This window comes from Agelaius tricolor, unplaced genomic scaffold (assembly GCF_023055355.1).
Source record: "Agelaius tricolor isolate 1412-34295 unplaced genomic scaffold, bAgeTri1.0.p SCAF_12, whole genome shotgun sequence".
In the NCBI taxonomy this organism is placed as follows: Eukaryota; Metazoa; Chordata; class Aves; order Passeriformes; family Icteridae; genus Agelaius; species Agelaius tricolor.
In genome coordinates, this window is record NW_027269272.1 from 14919726 (window position 1) to 14936145 (window position 16420).

The 16420-nt window shown below is 47.6% G+C and overlaps 1 protein-coding gene across 1 annotated transcript in view; it reads left to right on the top strand.

Moving 5' to 3' along the window:
* The first annotated feature begins 12720 nt into the window (after window positions 1-12720).
* Window positions 12721-16420, top strand: part of FGF12 (fibroblast growth factor 12) — a 219391-nt gene continuing 215691 nt past the window's right edge. The window contains exons 1-2 of the mRNA XM_071437768.1: window positions 12721-12864; window positions 12970-13110. Coding sequence (XP_071293869.1) covers window positions 13098-13110 — 13 coding nt within the window. The 5' untranslated portion in view covers window positions 12721-12864; window positions 12970-13097. The remainder of the gene's footprint in view (window positions 12865-12969; window positions 13111-16420) is intronic.

Here is a 16420-nt window from a genome sequence, read left to right on the forward strand (position 1 = left end):
CTTAAAGAAAGAAAACAGTGGCCTGGGAAAGCAAGTCCTGTTCTGGAGAAGTGTTGTTTAGACCACAATTCCTATCCTGTTATGGCTCTCCTTGCCTGTGAGCACAGCTGAGGGGTCTGGTTATGCTGTCTATCTCAGCTGATTCTAGACATGGAGATGAGAGCAGCTGCTATCATTTCTTACTGAAACACTCATGTGACTTATTTGAGGGTGTGGAGCCAAGGGACAGCTTCCCTATGGGTGACTGGTTAAAAATGCAAACAAAACTCCAAAGAAGCAAATCCACCAAGTGCTGGAGAGGCTCATTCTGCTGGCCCTGGAGTAAGAATTTCAGGCAGGTGTCTCAGCCAGGTGGTAGGTTCATTGTTGTTGCTCTCTGCATAGCCTGAGTAGTATACATCAGTGCAAATGGGCAGAAATCAGAGTCCTCAATTTCAGAATTGTAATCATAGAGTATGAAAATAAAAGCTGCCACCTTCTTTTGCCTCTGCTCTCCCTTCTATGATGCTCCAACCACTGCCTTTACCTACCACTTTCCATTACAGGTGGTAGAATGGGAGTTTCTCTTTTCTGTATTCCAACCTCTGGTTGACTGTGAAAACCAGATGGGAAAGGTGCTTATTGATCAACTTTTGTTTTACCTGGTGGGTATAAGTGCATGATGAACATTGTCACCATAATTGTGCTCCCTTCTTGGTGTCTGACTCAGCCAGTTGCTGTTCTGTTTCCTATCCCTGATGCTTGGGGAATGAGGGCTGTTGATTTCTGTGTGGAGAGGAGCTAAATCAGCAGTGATTCTCTAGATCTTGTGCATTTTTGTAATTGCTGGAGGATGTGGTTATCCTGGGTAAAGAGTCATCATCCCTCACAGGAGATAAGGTTATTTCATGCAGCCATTTTTATTCTTGAAATGATAGTACCCTTTTACCTTTGAGATTTTTAACAATACAGGGAGATAGTATTGCATGACCTTGCTTTTGGCAGTGAGTATGAACTGAAGGCAGGCAGCAATGTTTTCATTTGTTCTCAGCTCAACTTCTTCCTTCCCAGACCTCTTTTTCCTATTTGTCCTTGTAATTGGAGATAAGATGGACACACCCAGTTATGTAGCATCAGAAATGTAATCTAGACATCTCTTCCATGAAGCACATTTCTAATGTGCCCTTCAAACAAGTCAGATACCTACAGTCTATTTTCTGTGAGCTGCTTGGAAAAAATCTGAGCTGCAGCTATTGAGGGATACATGTCTGAGGGACACCTGGAGGTGTCTGATGTTCTCACAAAAACAGCACAATACTTCACAGAAAAGCAGCTTTGCTCAAGGACAGCTTTATCCCCTTCCTAAAAGGAGATCAAACTCTTCATAGGAGGGCAGGCAGGGGCCACTAGGGACTTTGATAAGGTGATGAAAGCCTCTAAGTGTTTCATGTTTTGAGCAGAACAGGAGTTCAGGCTGTGCAGATCATCAGAAGAGATTTTAAAATACCCTCTCATGCTGTCTGTGAACAATGGAGGACTAGGTGAAAGATCAGGTTTGCTTTCTGTCTTTGTGCCCAATCCAGGCCATTTTGTTACTGAACAAAAGCCCTGCTTGCTGTGTGATGAGAGCTAAGCAAGTTCAGATTCCCAAAGCTGGATCTTTTATTCAGAACATCACTGAGGTCCTGCCTTCTGTTCCAGATCGAGAAACTTGTAGAGCCATGGTCTTGGCTGAAATTCTTGGCTGAGAGGAAGCCAGACTGGGGGTGAGCAATTACATGCTGGTGATAAGCAAGAAATTTTGACAATTGTGATTTTGAAGTGCTCCAAGTATAAGGCAATTCTTATTTCCAGGACTTGTCCCTATACTCAAGATCTCCCTCTCAGGAGGTTTCATGGCTGCCTACAAGCACATCTGTTATTTAGCAAGGCTAAGGCTGAGGAAATGGGGAGCCTGGAGGAGGGTCAAGGGAAGTATCCAAACCAAAAAAAGGTATTTGGGCAGTGCCATTGCTTTGAGACAGATGAAGTTGCATGTAGCTGCTCCTAACAGATGGGTTGAGAACTTGAGGCTTTATTAAAAACCCAAAGGTGTAGATTCTGAAGCCTGCAAATATACAGTGAGTTGTTCAGATAAGTGATCGCTCAGAAAATTCTGGTTGTGATGGTTCTGTGAGTTCTTGGAAACGCACAAGTTATGCAAATACTACTGCATTTGATTGAAATTGTGACTGTGTTCCTTAGGTTCCCCTCTGCACAAGTCTCTAGGGTGTCTGAATCCTTTAAGTGGTGAAAATGAGATGTAATGCTCTGGAATGCCCTGGCTGAGTGGTCAGTGAAATCCTGTGTTGTGAGGCCCAGTAATGCTGGGTTATCCAGATTAGACACTGCATCTGATTATCCTGCTGATAATCCTGCCCTCAGTAATTTAATCGGGATGGGGATTTCAAGGCCAGGATCAGGCAGAAATAATGGGTGATTGCCCCCTTGTACATCTCTAGCAGTTGGAACTCCTTGTTTGTGGCAATATCTGTAATGCATTTAAATAAAGGAATGCGTGTGGTTGTGCTCTGTTGTCACTGGTATTGCAATGGGAGTCTCTGGTGTTTCTCACAGTTTGTGAAGTTGGTTATCAAGTAGTTTGGGGGCTACAGAGATTCCTGCACTTGCTTTCTTTTAATTCTCACGAAGTGCATGTGTGAGGGAGCTGTTATGTGATGCCAGCTTTGAACGATTTGGGATGGTAAAGAGAATGACCCAGTCCAGTAAGAGGAACAGATGCTTTCAGCTGAGGCAGGACTCCTTGCCTACTCCTACAGGAGCGCTGGGTGAAGTGATCCATGTCCTGATCCCATCTCTGGCAAGGGCTCTCCCACTGTGGGTTGGGAAAGAAGCTGCCTGGGCATGTGTTGGTAGTAGTGCCTAAAAGGGGTGCTGTGTGCTTATAACTGAATTTGGGCCAAAAGGAAGGGGTTTAGTTCCTGACACCTGGAGCACCAGGTCCTACAGAGGAACTGGCACACAGTTTATTTATCTCCCCAAACCAGAAATGAATTACTGTGAGAGCCACCTAAACATGTGCATATGGGAATAAGAACTGCTAAATGAAAAATAAAGAGGCAACTTTTTTTCATGTACGAAATGAACCTGGCTTCAGTAGCTAAGCAGAGTGTTACTCAGGGATAATTGCACCTTAGCATTTGAGATAATGGGTGTGCTTGGAGCAGCTCCATGCACAACCGAGTGCCACAATCTACACCGGGCTTTTACCGCGGTGCCTATATGCGATTTATCGAAAGGCGTTTGCGAAATGCCAATATCCATTTACACTACTCGGAGAGGTATCAAGCCTGTATCGTCCTGCGCAGCCCCGCGGCATCTCGAGGGCTGTTGAAGCGAGCCTGATGCTCGCTGGTGCGGAGCGGCCGCCGGCACCGGGAATTCCCCATCCCGCCGGGAGAGGGCGGCGGCGCCCGCGGGCCCGGGGGGAGCGGGGAGGTCCGAGGAGCGGAGCCGGGAGCGGGGCACGGTGGGAGGGATCCTTGGCCCGGAGCGGGGGCCCAGGGAGAGCGGGATGCCCGGCCCGGAGCGGGGGCCCAGGGAGAGCGGGATGCCCGGCCCGGAGCGGGGGCCCAGGGAGAGCGGGATCCCTGGCCTGGAGCGGGATGCCCAGCCCGGAGCGGGGAAGCCGCGGCACCAGGGCGCTGTGCTGTGCCTGGGGACCCTGGAGCGGTGGAAAGAGGACGGAGAGCAGGAGTTGGGGGGGAAAAAAACCCCAAGAGGACAGAATGGGTGCTGCGGGAAGGGGAGGGATAGCAGGTGGCAGCGGGCAGGGAGAGGAGCTTTGCCTTCGTGTGGCAAGCGTGGCTCGTGTCTGTGTGCAGCTGCCGGGATTGCAGCGCTTGGCGCACGTAGGAGGCCCGCACCGGGAGCGGGGGAAAAGCTTGGCTGGAGCTCGCAGCCGGGAATCTGCCTGGGAAGAGCCTGCACGGGCCCGGGAGCTCCAGTTCAGCACCTCTCCTACCGGGGCTGGCACCTCAGTGCAGCTCTGACCCCTGCACTGAGGATGTTATTTTTCTGCTGACGTACTCATGATGTGGGAAATCTTCAAGCTCAAGCATTGTTTCCAGCAAATGCTTTCAGTTTGGAGCCCTTTGACGGTCCTTTCTTGATGCTGACAGGAAAACGTCTTCCTCGGGAAAACAATTCCATTGCTTTTCTGCTTTTCCCACTTGCTGGCTTTTTTTTTCCCTGCTCCCCCCACTTGGCTGCACATCCCATCACTTGGTGTTTCTAGGGCTCTCAGCCTTGACAATGCATCTTCTTGTTTCCTTGCTGTCAGTCCTCTTGTTTGCTGCAGCTGATCTCATCCTGAACCTCTTGTCTTCTCCACTGCAATGTGGCACTTGTTGATTCCCAGTGCTTTTTTGCTCTAACCTGGGCTTCTGCTCCTGTTATTTGGAGGGGCTCAGACTGTATTGCCATGCTGAGTGTGCGAAACTTTTTCAGTTTTGCCACCTTGCTGACTATATAGTTTTCCTTCTCTAGCTTTCTTGTTGGCATGGGATTCAGTCACAACTGGCTTCCTGCCACCTTGAATCAGTCCAAACCTTCCTCCTCTGCCTTCATTTCTTTTTCTGACCAAAATCTCTTCTACATTTAAAAAGAAATGCAAGATGATATGCTCTTCTTTCTTGTCCTTGTCTCTTGGATGTGAGCACCAGCACCTTCTCCCGTCTTCCAGACTCCCTATATCTATTCCTATCCATGCTGTTATTCTTTCCCTTCAGCCCACCCTCTCTTCTGGCAGCTCTTCCTTAAAAAACAAACTTGCTATTCAAACCCCCACATGTTTCTCTAAATACTGCACCTTGACTTGCAAAGTGCCTCCATCAGCCAGCCCTTCTTTCCTCTCATGTCCTTACTCATATCACTTGGGATGTTACTCCTCTGTTCTTCCCTTCTCTCCCTGGACTGTTATCCACAAAGTTCCTTGGAGGATGCTGTTTTTCCCTTTGGCCTTTTCCAATCTAAATTTGTTCAAGTGTCCTATATCACTCTGTCCTTGGGCTCTTTCTCTCCTCCCTTTACATCTAATTTGACTGCTCTAATCCAAGCAGTAAATTGCCTTTGTGGCTGCATTGTCCCCTCTCCTCAATCTGAGAACAAGAGGGGAGAGGAAGATCTGGAAGATCTCTGTGCAGATCCAGGTGTTTGCTTCAATCAGAGCTCTCCAGTGTCCCCTCACCTTCAGTCCATTCCTGCTTTTCCAGTGACAACTGTCATTGCTGTAAGGCCCTCAGTGTGCATGTCACTTAACTTGAATATGGCACTGGATTCTCAGGTCACAGCTATTTTAATGCATGTTTCTCCCACACCACACAGATCTTCACTGGCACCTTTTTCTTTTACTGACACAGTTTTTCCTTCTTGGTGAGAGTGATCCCAGGCTTCTTCTGTCTATGCTGAGTGTTGATTTCAAGGTGATCCCTTCCCTAGCCCAGAAGAAATATCTGGTGGAGTTGGTGTTCTACAAACCTGACCCCTAATGCAGCAAATACTGTAAACGTGCCCAGGGGATTGCTGGGTTTTTTTCCTCACCATTCAGTATCTGTGCAGCTGGTCCTCTGACAAAGAGAGGAATGTCCTCTTAGCACTGTTTGCTGAAGCTGCTGCTTGGGTCTGATATTTAAATTTTAAAGGGTAACTGCTTTGACTAAGAAAGAGGAATATACTTTTTGCTCATCAGTCAGCTAAGAAATGCTGGGCAGAAAAGGCTAATTATGTGCAGTAGAAAAGAAAATTGTGGGAAATGGCAATAGTGATGCTATTTTGACCCTCCTGGAGCCAAAGGAGATCAGCTTTGGGCAGGGGCAGGAGACTGTGCTCCTGGGCACCCTCTTAGCTGACTAAGCTGTTATGGCCAGCTCTGGTCTTCATGGCAGGTATGTGTAGCACTGACAGCTAAAAACCTCTGCTGTTCCAGGGCTTCTGGGCCACAGCAGGGAAAGGGTGGAAGATGGGCAGAGAAACAGGAGCCTTTCTAATCTCACCTGGGTGTTGAGTGCTTTCAGAACTTGGTTCTTGAAAATGCCTCTCAAACCCAGCTTGGACATCTCTCCTTGATGGGAAAATCAGCCTCTCACACTTGACATGTGTTAGGCTCTGTAGAATAAAGGAAGACTCTTCCCAGGAGCGTGTGGCTCTTCCAACTCAGAGCTGCACTTGCTGCAGTCTATTTGAACATCTAACAGGCAGCAGGTTACAAATGCTGCCCCTGAGCTCAGTCTTGCTTCATCATTGCTGAAAGGCCTGCAACAGAGCAGAGATGGGGAACAGCTGTAGAGTGAACAAAATTGAAGTAAGTTGCTGGCTACACTGAGTGCAATTCCAGATTCTTTCTTGAGTCTCCGCTATTTTGTACATTTATATTTAACTGTTACTTTGAAAATGCTGCTGCAATCTTCAGAAAGAGAAGAGTTGTACTCACTTGCTGAGCTCCTTCTAAGCAGTCATGCTTTGCAAGGTTTGGGTTAAAGGCATGAGTTTTGGTTGTGCAGAGGGGTGAGGCAGCTGAACTCCCCAGGGAAGAGCTTCACTCCTAAGGACTCTTCTTCCCATTCTTTCAGGTGAGAATGAATTCAGTTAGGATTGCCCTCTGCTTTTGTAATTTTCCCTTCTTCACTTGTCTTTGCCTTTTCAATTGTGCATCTCACTTTTATTTGAATTTCATTTCTCACTATTTGTCATGACACAGGCCAAGAGGAGTTTAAGCTTTGAACTGGTCCAGCCAAAAGGCTGTCAGTGGTGCTGGTATCAAGCAGTGCTTATCTGTCTCTTGTATTTGAACAAACTGAGTTTCAGCCTGAAATATCACAGACATCCAAGTCCCTGAGGCATGGAAAAGCTGCACTATGAATACACTGATGATAATAGTCCTGGCTCTGTGGGTTTTATTGCATTTGTTATTTTCTAACATTCTGGAAAACATAGCATTAAAATGAACAGGGTAAACACAGGCAAATGGAAGATGTTGGAGCTGGACAGGAGATGACTCTGTGCTCAAGGCTCTGCTGTCCCCTACATCAGGGTCACTGGAGCAGTCTGACACATGCTTAGGGTTTTGGGGGTTGTCAGTTGGCATTGAACAGCCATCTTAGGGGCTATCTCAGGACTGTGGTGTCTGAGGGCAGAGATCCATGTTCTAGAAATGGCTCTTATGGGGTAGGAATAGGGCAAAGAAATTGCTTTCTGGGCCTTGGCAGAGGTCAGCTTGCTGTGATTTCTTGAAATAGCAGATAAAGATTGTGAATGCTACTCAGCTGATGGCTGTAAAATAGTAATGAGCTAATAAATTTTTTTTTTAATTGTAGGAAATATATGTAGGCAAATAGGATTTTAAGGTGAATAGTCTATTGTCTGCAAGCATTCAAGCACCTGGCTCTTAGCAGGGCTGAGCTGACAGCAGGGAGCTCTTTCCTGCCTCTGCCCTGTAAAGTTTTTTTATCCTGCATAAATTCCAAATGCAGGTAATTACCTTTTCCAATCATGTCAAAAAGGGACTAGAGCTTAAAGAGCTCCATTCAGCAGCTAATTTTCATGTTTTATCTACTTACATGAAATTCTTAAGCTTTTATAATGGTATAATAACCTAACTTCAGACACCTTCCTCCCTGTCCCCAACTGGTGAGGATCTGACAAAGTTATTTACTATACTGAGTAACCAGAAACCTGCAGTGGGGCTGAGAGTTAGCCCTGAAAGCACAAAGCATTTTGCTGCAAGGACTGAGAACAGCACCCACCTTCTACAGGTTTTGGTGAGCTTGGGGTGCTCAATATCTCACAGAAAACTAAAACTGGGAGTTGAGCTGTCTACCATTAAAATCAACACCAATACTCTTGTTAGTGTAAGTGGGTGTATACAGATGTTTATGAAAAATAGTAGCAGAAGAAAGCTGGTGCTCAGAAGGACCTTCCTGTGCCAATAACAGGATGGTTCCCCCATCTAGGATTGTCTTCCATAGTAATTTTTGATTTCGTTGCAAGTAATTGCAAAACCTCTCCCTTGTTTTGGTACTTTTGGGACATTAGTGTTTTTCCCTTTTTAATAAAATACTGACTAATTAATCTCAACAACATTTAATCAATAATTTTATGTAATTAAACTGTGAGCTGGCTCGAAGGTTGTGGCTTACTTTGGTCTTTATTTCACACATCAGCTCCTAATGCACTTCTTCTGCTTCTAGCAACTACTTGGGTGATGTAAGGAGGTGATGATGTAGTAATCATTTGTGTTTTGTTCATAATCAGAACTTATGTACATCATTCTCAGGGTGATGGATTAAAGTTTGTAAAAATGATTTTGTATTTTACTCTACCTATATTATTAAAAACTTAGGGTCTCTGTTTACTCCTCTTTCCCTCCCCACTGTGTTCTTTGCTTTCTCAGTAGTGTTAGAGGTCCTTCCTGCTGCTGCTGTGTCATGGCCTAGTTTCTTGGAACCTGCTGCTCTGGCTTGTGCTTATCTGAGCACAGCTCACGGCACGTGGACATCTTCTGAGCATGGTGTGGTACAGAGCTGCTGTCTTTTTCTGTCCTTAAGGAATCTGCTCTGCTGGCTGATGATGGTACCGAGCTAACAATGCCCATTGGTAGCTTTGGATAGATGCTTCAGAGGTCAAAAAAGGACTTTCAGAAGCACTTAGCTGATTCTTGCTTGCCATTGCAGCTGGCTTTGAGGTCAGACCCACTCTGAACCTCCAAGTTTGTAGTTACTTCTCCCTCTTGGCCAGAGCTCAGGGTAGTTCCTTTTTCATTGAGCTGTTCATTGCCTTTAAGAAACACGGTATTTAAACCTGGTGTAGGACAAATGCTATCCTGTTGCCTGCAGTGAGAGCAGCTCTGTCTCTGGCTGGGAACTCTTATTGGGTGCTGAAGTTGGCTTCTGGGCAATTTGGGAACAGGCTGAAACATTGGTACCTCAATCTGCTCTTTCTTGAAATGAAGGCAAAGCTGACTTGTGGCTGCTTTTGTGCAGAGCTTGCTATAGAAGCCAGTAGGTCACCTGGCCCTTGAGACTGTGCCTTTTTGCCTTTGTTTCTATTTTGGATGGTCATCACCAGAAACTGGCACTGGGCAGGTGATATCCCAGCACTGGCAATCTGCTCCCTCCTGGCACTTCCAGCCCCATGCAGAAGTAGCCCATGTATGCATGGCAGCATGTGTGGTTATCTGCACAGCCCTGCAGGCTGGCTGGTGTCTCTGCCCCTGGGAATGGAGGTTCCCTCTTAGAGAAGGAGGCTCTGTGCCAGGGCAGCAGATGGGCAGGAGCAGCAGCAGCTGGGACACCATGCATGATCATCATGTGGACTTACAATCTGCACCAATGCCAAAATGGCCACTTGTCTTTATCCTGTCTGTGGTCAGGGCTGTTTCTAAGCCATCAGTTTATGGAAAGGTGCAAGGGCAGGCAGTGGGCATCCACCATCAAGGTATGGAGCAGCAGGCTTCTCAAGTGCTGAAGGCCCAGGAAACATTTCTATTTTTGTCTGGAGCAGCCAAGCTGAGCCCTTGCTGTTCCCTCTCACAGGGAACAGGCTGAGCTCTTTGTGAACCTTGCCTCCAGCAGTAGGACCTTACATGCTGTCCTGCCACCTCTGGGAAGAGGGGGCAGCTCTCTGCTCTTCAGAGTGGGTCAGTCTGGTGGAGAGGGCAGGTCTTCAGTAGCACAGGCTGAGAAAAAGCCCAGCTGATCAAACAAGAGGGCAAGTGGCCATGAAGAAACCCTGTGTTTGCAGCCCCACAAAAACCACTCAGGACTAAGATCAAGAGGGAGGAACTCTGCCTTTCCCAAATTGCCATCTCCTTGCCATGACAGGGGCCAAGGTTACGCTGAGGCATTTTGGGAGAGCAGGGTCTGCACAAGGTGGCTTGTGCTTGGACTGAGCCACTTTGTTGATTGCGATTCCAGGTTACTCCCAAAGCTTGAGCATGTGAAGGAAGCAGCCCTGGCAGGCCTGTGGGCTCAGGACAGCAGAGCAGTGCTTCAAAGGGGGCTCTTCCATCTTGGCTGAAGGGTGTGAGTAGGAAGGATTCCAGGCTCAGCACAACTGCACCTCCTGAGTGCTGCAATGTTTTCTCCTGCTGTGGTTTGGGGAAGAACTTGATGCACTACTGAGATGCCATTAATGTGTGTGGTGTTATTTGATGCTTGATACTTGCAAAGCCAGAGTAGGCTCAGACTTTCCTGAGGGACTAAAGGAGAAACAGTGATCTAACTTGAGCTGGTCCAGCTTGCTTGAAACTTTAATGCAGGAAGTACTTTAATGTAGAATGGAGCACAGGCAATATTGTATTTCTCTCTACTGATAAGTAATTTGAAAGATGACCTGTAAATAGCAGGGGAGGGAAAATATTCACTGGATTTATTCCCTTGAATTTGCTTCTTTGCATTGAGGAGAGAAGCCTCGAAGGAGCAAAGGGAGAGACTTCTCTCTTCAAGCTGGCTTTTTAAGAATGTGAATCTTAAGGCCTTGTGATGGTTTCATGATTTGGAAGTGAAATTGTCATGTCCCAGATGTGACCCAGAAACCTCTGATAAACTGTGATTGAAAATTGAACGTGTGGATTAATGGGTTTGGATGCTCTGCTTGATCTATGCTTCTACCCTCTGTTACCTCAAAGGAAGAAATACTTCACATCTCAAAAACAAAACGTTAATTTCGCCTTGCTCTGCAAAAGTGAAACCTCTGAACAGCTAATTAATGTCTCCCTCCTTTGACAGGACCTCCACAAAAACCCCAAACCTCAACCTACCTTCGCCAGTGGGGAGCATATTATGGCTGATCCTGTCAGGACACTGGAAAAATATACATTTCCTCTATTTGGGAAACTTGGTCTCCATGTATTCTGCTGACAAGCAGTGGGGCTCAGCTTGATGCCTTCAGCTAGGAACTGTTGCCCAGCTTTCTCAGTGAAGCTGAGTTATTGATGGCTGTTAGCTTTCCAGGGAGTGCACAGCCTTGAAATGAGGCTCTTGGTTCATTGGTCCAGTGCCTGCTATTACAAATGGTGCCTCAGATTGTGCTCTTGGTAAACAGCCTGGCTGTACCTTAAAAGTTAGGGTATTTCTTTGCCTTCTCTTCCGTCTGTTGAAAGTTGTTCTTGAACTTGGATGCCAGGAACTTTAATGTCCTTTGAGATTTTGCCTGATGTTTACTTTGTGGGAGTTGATTATTTGAATCCAAGAGTTATAAAAAACTGGCTGAGGAGTTGTGGAGCACTCTCGTGTATAATCTGATTGTATTTTGAAATGTTAGTGAGGACTAATAGACCTTGAATGAGTCATTGTTTCATTGCTTTTCAGAAAAAGCACACAGATTGACCCTGGAAGTGTAGTTGAGTCAGTTTTGCATTGATGGTGGGTAAAGATATAGCAACAGGGAAATAGGATCCCACATCAGTCAAAGAAAGAATTGATGATTTGACTAGAAGGTCAAAGTAAATGTCTGTTGCATCTTCAGTTTCTAAGTCTGTTTCATCAGTTCTCTATAGCACAGTTTGACTCACAGCTTGCCTACAGTACCTGACTATTCAGTTCTGAAATTAAAAAAACCCTAGTGTCATTCATCACAATAGTGTAGGACCTAATAAATGGAGAGGAGCCAGTTAAAATGTGAATTTTATGTGCTGGGTCTTCATCCTGGGCTGTTTCTAACTTAAGTTCCCTGGCACCTTGTGGGGTGGCAGCTGAGATTGGAGCAGGTGCTGCTCTGACCTGCCTGGGCTGTGTGCTAAGGGGGAATGATGTGTGCAGTGTTCACCTCCAAAACCAAATTCAGGGTTTGGCTTTGGGATGTGAATGCCCCTAGGTAGTGTCTGCAGGATGGTTTGCAGTAGCTCAGGATGAGAGACCATGTAATTACTGAGTGTTTTGCTAGTCCTAGGTAAGAAGGGAAGATATGGACAACAGGATATATACAGTGGTATAAGTAAAAGAGAGGAGTTAATGTTCCTGTATTTAGAAACTTACATCGTGCTGGAGCCATCTATCCTCTATTTGTGTAGCTCCCAGGATGCCATGAGCTGCTTTTTCAGTAGCACAAATCATAAACACAGAACTGGGTTTTACCATCCCCATTGCGCAAAAGTTAAAAATCTGAAAAAAAACTTAAGAGGTAATTCCAGTGTGGAGAAACTTTCTAACAGGGATGAACTCTTTGTTCTCCAAAAAAAAAAAAAGTGACTTGATCCTGGTATGAATGTTTTATCAACTTATTAGCAGGTGACTGCTTATTTTATTAATGAGTTGGAGGATGAGTGAAATCCAGGAGTGAAATCCAGTGGCTGGATGCAAAGGTGGAAAAGCATAAACTAGCCAAGAGGTGGATGTTTTATGAATCAGCATAATTAATCTTGAAACAACACATCCAGGGAAGGCCTGAACCTGAGACCGGGCGTCTCCTGAGAGCTCCTCTCCGAGTCTGCAGGTGTGCGGGCTCAGCCTGGTGCAGGATCAGGGAGGCTGGGGCCGAGCGGAGCGCTCTCCCTGACCCGCCCGGCGTGGGTGTTGTGGTCTGGGGGTTTGCGGGGCACACCTGCGGGACCGGCCGCGCTCCTGCAGCGCGGTGCCCGGCCCGGGGGCTCCGCCGGCGCTGTCCGCGGCCGCGCTGAGCACCCGAGCGCTGCCGCTCTCCGTGCGCGGCCGGGGCCGGAGCCGGAGCCGCGCAGGGTGCGCGGCGCGGATCCCGCAGCCGGGCCCGGCGGTGCCGCGGTGCGGGGGCGGGGCGCGGGCGGGGCGCGCATGCGGGAGGTGCCAGGCAGCGCGGCGGGCCGGGAGCCACTCGCCCCCGCAGCACCGCTCGGCCAGGGACAGCTCCCGCCAGGTAACGCGCGCTCCCCCCGCGCCCAGCCCCGCTCCCCGCGCCGCGGGGCCGGGGGGGCCCGGCCGCTCACGCCGTCCCCCCCGCCGCTTGCTTGCTTGCTTGCAGCTCCGGGGCTGTGACAGCGCCGTCCCCACCGCGGAGCGAGGCAGCGGCGGCCGGCTCTGCCCGCCGGGCTCTCGGCTGAGGAGGGTGCGCGTCTTCCCGCAACTTGCCGGCGCTCGCAAGGCTCCGCGATGGAAGGGAAAGGTGGGTCGGGCGCGGGGGGGCGGCGGCGGAAGGACCGCAGTGGCCGGGCTGGTGCGGGGCCGGGCGGCCGAGGCTGCCGCTGTGCTGGGGACATTGCAGCACCCGCGGGGAGCGGGCGGCAGGCGCGTCCCTGCCGATCCCGCGGGCTGCTCGGCCCGCTGCCCACGGAGTGAGGGGAGAGGCGGCTGGTTTTGTAAATTTATTTTCCTTTAGGGCGAGACAGATGTTAGTTAGTGATTTGTTTTCTTAATGCTAAGGATTTGCATAATAAATATGAGGTCTGTCCCATGATTTTTAGCCAGTCAGCAACGGGGAGGTTTTTAACAGATGAAAAGCGTTTTATGATTAGAATGGGTTTGAAAAAAAGAAATCTCATTTTTCTTTTTTTCTGAAATGAGATCGGGCTATAGAGCTCTGCCCTCGTTACACTGCATATTTAATACATCAGAACATCTGGATAGATTGGAAGAAATGCAATGAGTATTGTGCTATTGAACTGTCCACCCTAGAAAGAGGAGATAATTAAATCTTGCCTGGCTAGCCTGTGTGTTTGCATACGGAGATATCTCATCCACATATATCCCTTCAGGTTGAGCATATGCATTTTGTTTCCGTACATAGCTGTGTGGTCCTGCACACTTATTCACCTATCCACCTCTACAATTGCATTGGAAATCACACATTCAACTGGTACGTGAACTCAAAGCCTGTACGTGTTAATTGCCGAGGAAGTACTGATGGTAAGTCAGTCCATGCAGAGGAAAGGCGAGTTGCCATTCCCACCCAACGTAGCTGCCAGCTCTCCTGTACAACACAAATCTGTGAGCAGTTTAATTGATAGTGATCAGGGCAGTGGGGCAATATGGACTATATTAATTCAAGGAAAATTATGGTAGACTTGTATAACACAATACTACATACCTTCCAGGGAGACGAGCAAGCTATATTTAAACCCCAGGTTTATTTTTGTAACTATCTTGTCAATCAGGGCTATAGTTCTCCTGTGTGGGAATATCTGATTATATGCTGATTAAGGAAGGAAGCTATTTCAATCATAAGGAGGCAGTATGTCCTATAAAGTACAGTTTCTTGTGGGCAGTGATCAATAAACATACCAGGGCTTGGGGAAACACGTAAGTACCTCTTAAGAAGGCGTATCTGCGAAGACTTTACTTAAATTAAAAAGCTCACAGCAGTCATGTTAGCCCTAGAAATATTTTTTGTAGTCTCCATGCTATTTTCACAGTTAACCTGAGATGGCCACCTTTGCCTTTTGAATGTCCTGTTGGTACTTGCCTTGATGGGAAACAAATGGACTGTGACTTTAGGATAACACACTGCGTGCCTTGTCATGCACTACAGGGGCAGGCAAAAGGCTCTCCGTGGAACTTCAGATGGAGCTCGTGTAGCCGGAGGAGTTATGCAGGGAGCAGGAAGGAAACATCTGCAATAAAACAAGGATCCAGGTAGCTGGTGGCAAAAGCACCTCCAGAAGGAGGGTTGCCCAACTCCTATCCTGTGCAAACAGTGACTGTTATGCTGCAGTTGCTGCCTGAATTGGCAGTGAGTGTCTGCTGAGGCAGGTTTTGGGGCTGCTGGTACTGGTGTTTATGGGCTCCACAGCAGTCCATGTTTCTGGGTGCTTGGCTTTGGTGGAAGGGCTAGTGGGAATGAGGCATGCCCAAGAGTCAATACTCATTTTGATGCAAAAAAAATTCAGAGCAGTTTGCTGTTACTAGAGATTTTCCTTCATGGGGTAGAGGAAGGGAACAAATACTCTCTGGGTTTCCTCTATCTGTGTAAAAAGAAGGGCTGTGTAGAGCAACCCAGCAGAAATCAAGGTACCAAAATGGGACAGGTCCAAAGTAGGGTTGACCATAAAGGAAATGCACAAGGAACTTTGGCATCTCAATGAATAAATGAGAAGGCAAAGGAAGTCTTCTCACGGCAGGGCTCCAGTTGTGTTGGCACTGAAGTAGTTTTTGTGACTTGGGTAGTGTTGGAGTGGCACAAGAAGGCCTGTGGTGCACAGGATCACAGAGCAGTTTTGTGTAGGTGTACAGTGAGGCACAATGCAGGACATCTCCCCGGAGGAAAGGTGTGAGCCAGACTAAACTCTTCACATCTTCGGGTTTTGAGTCTAATCCTGGATGGATTTGCAGCTGCATTGCCTGACTATGCACTGGTTTACATTTTGTTTTCATTACTAACCAGGCCTCTGCATTGCCAGTCCTCTGTTAGGAGATTGTTGCTTGCAGATGATGCTTCTCCAAAGTCATCTCTTGCTTTTTAAATGCTTCCTCCTGCAGCCTTTCACCCACCTCTCCAGTCTTCCTCAGTGCAAATCTCAGAACATCTCCAACTCAGTGTTGTGCAGATACTGAGGAAGAGTGTGTGCTATATTAAGCAACATAAAGTCTGTTTAAGAAAACCTGCCGTCTGGTCCCTGAATTCAGCTATCCCTGGTGAATGCTGTGGACATGTCTGCACAGGATTTGCCATCAGTAGAACTTGGTTGTCTGAATATGGCTGGGGCTGGTGCCTTGCAAAGCCTGCAGTCTGCAGTAAAAAATGGGCTAAAGAACCATCTCTGGCACTGCTTAGAGCAGCCATAACTGATTTCACTGGTTGGGCTTACTCATGAGAATGAGGGGAGAAAGACATATCCTAGTTTTTGTGCAGTGGGATGTGGGACTAAGGACTTTACTGTTGGGAATGTAGCAGTAAGAGTACAAGCCAAGAGGGCTCTGTTGAGGTTTGAGGAGGTGGTGCAGCCTGCCTGTGCCATCTTCCAGCAGACAAAGCTGGCTAGAGCCAAACGTCTCTATCTCCTCACCATGCCTAAAAAATAAATAACACTCTATGGAGCTGCAAAGTTACCAACACATCTTGGTGATCTAAAAGTAGCATTTGGCCTCATCTAACTTACAGCTTCTCTGACTCTGTTCTGCACATTCACCGTCTCCAAACCTTTTGCAGAAGTAAGGAGCTTAAAAGTTGTAGCTGTTCCCAAAGCTCATTAGGCAGTGGGGGATGCAGGGCACCGTGGGTGAGAGCTCTGTTTTGCATCTGCTACCTGATCCCTGTTCTCTGAATCTCGCCACTACAGCAGTTCCTGTGGGCTGCAGCAGTAAGCGATACCACACCAGGCATCCCGGGAGCTGGGCTTTGCCAAAGCTAACAATAGTTTATGTGGAGGTTAAAGAATACTTGGTCACTTGCCAGATTCTTCAGTCACAGTTAGAAAGATGCTTAGCAGAGGAAGGAACGTCATGCGGTGATGTTCAGACTCGGAGGCCGGAGAAGAAAT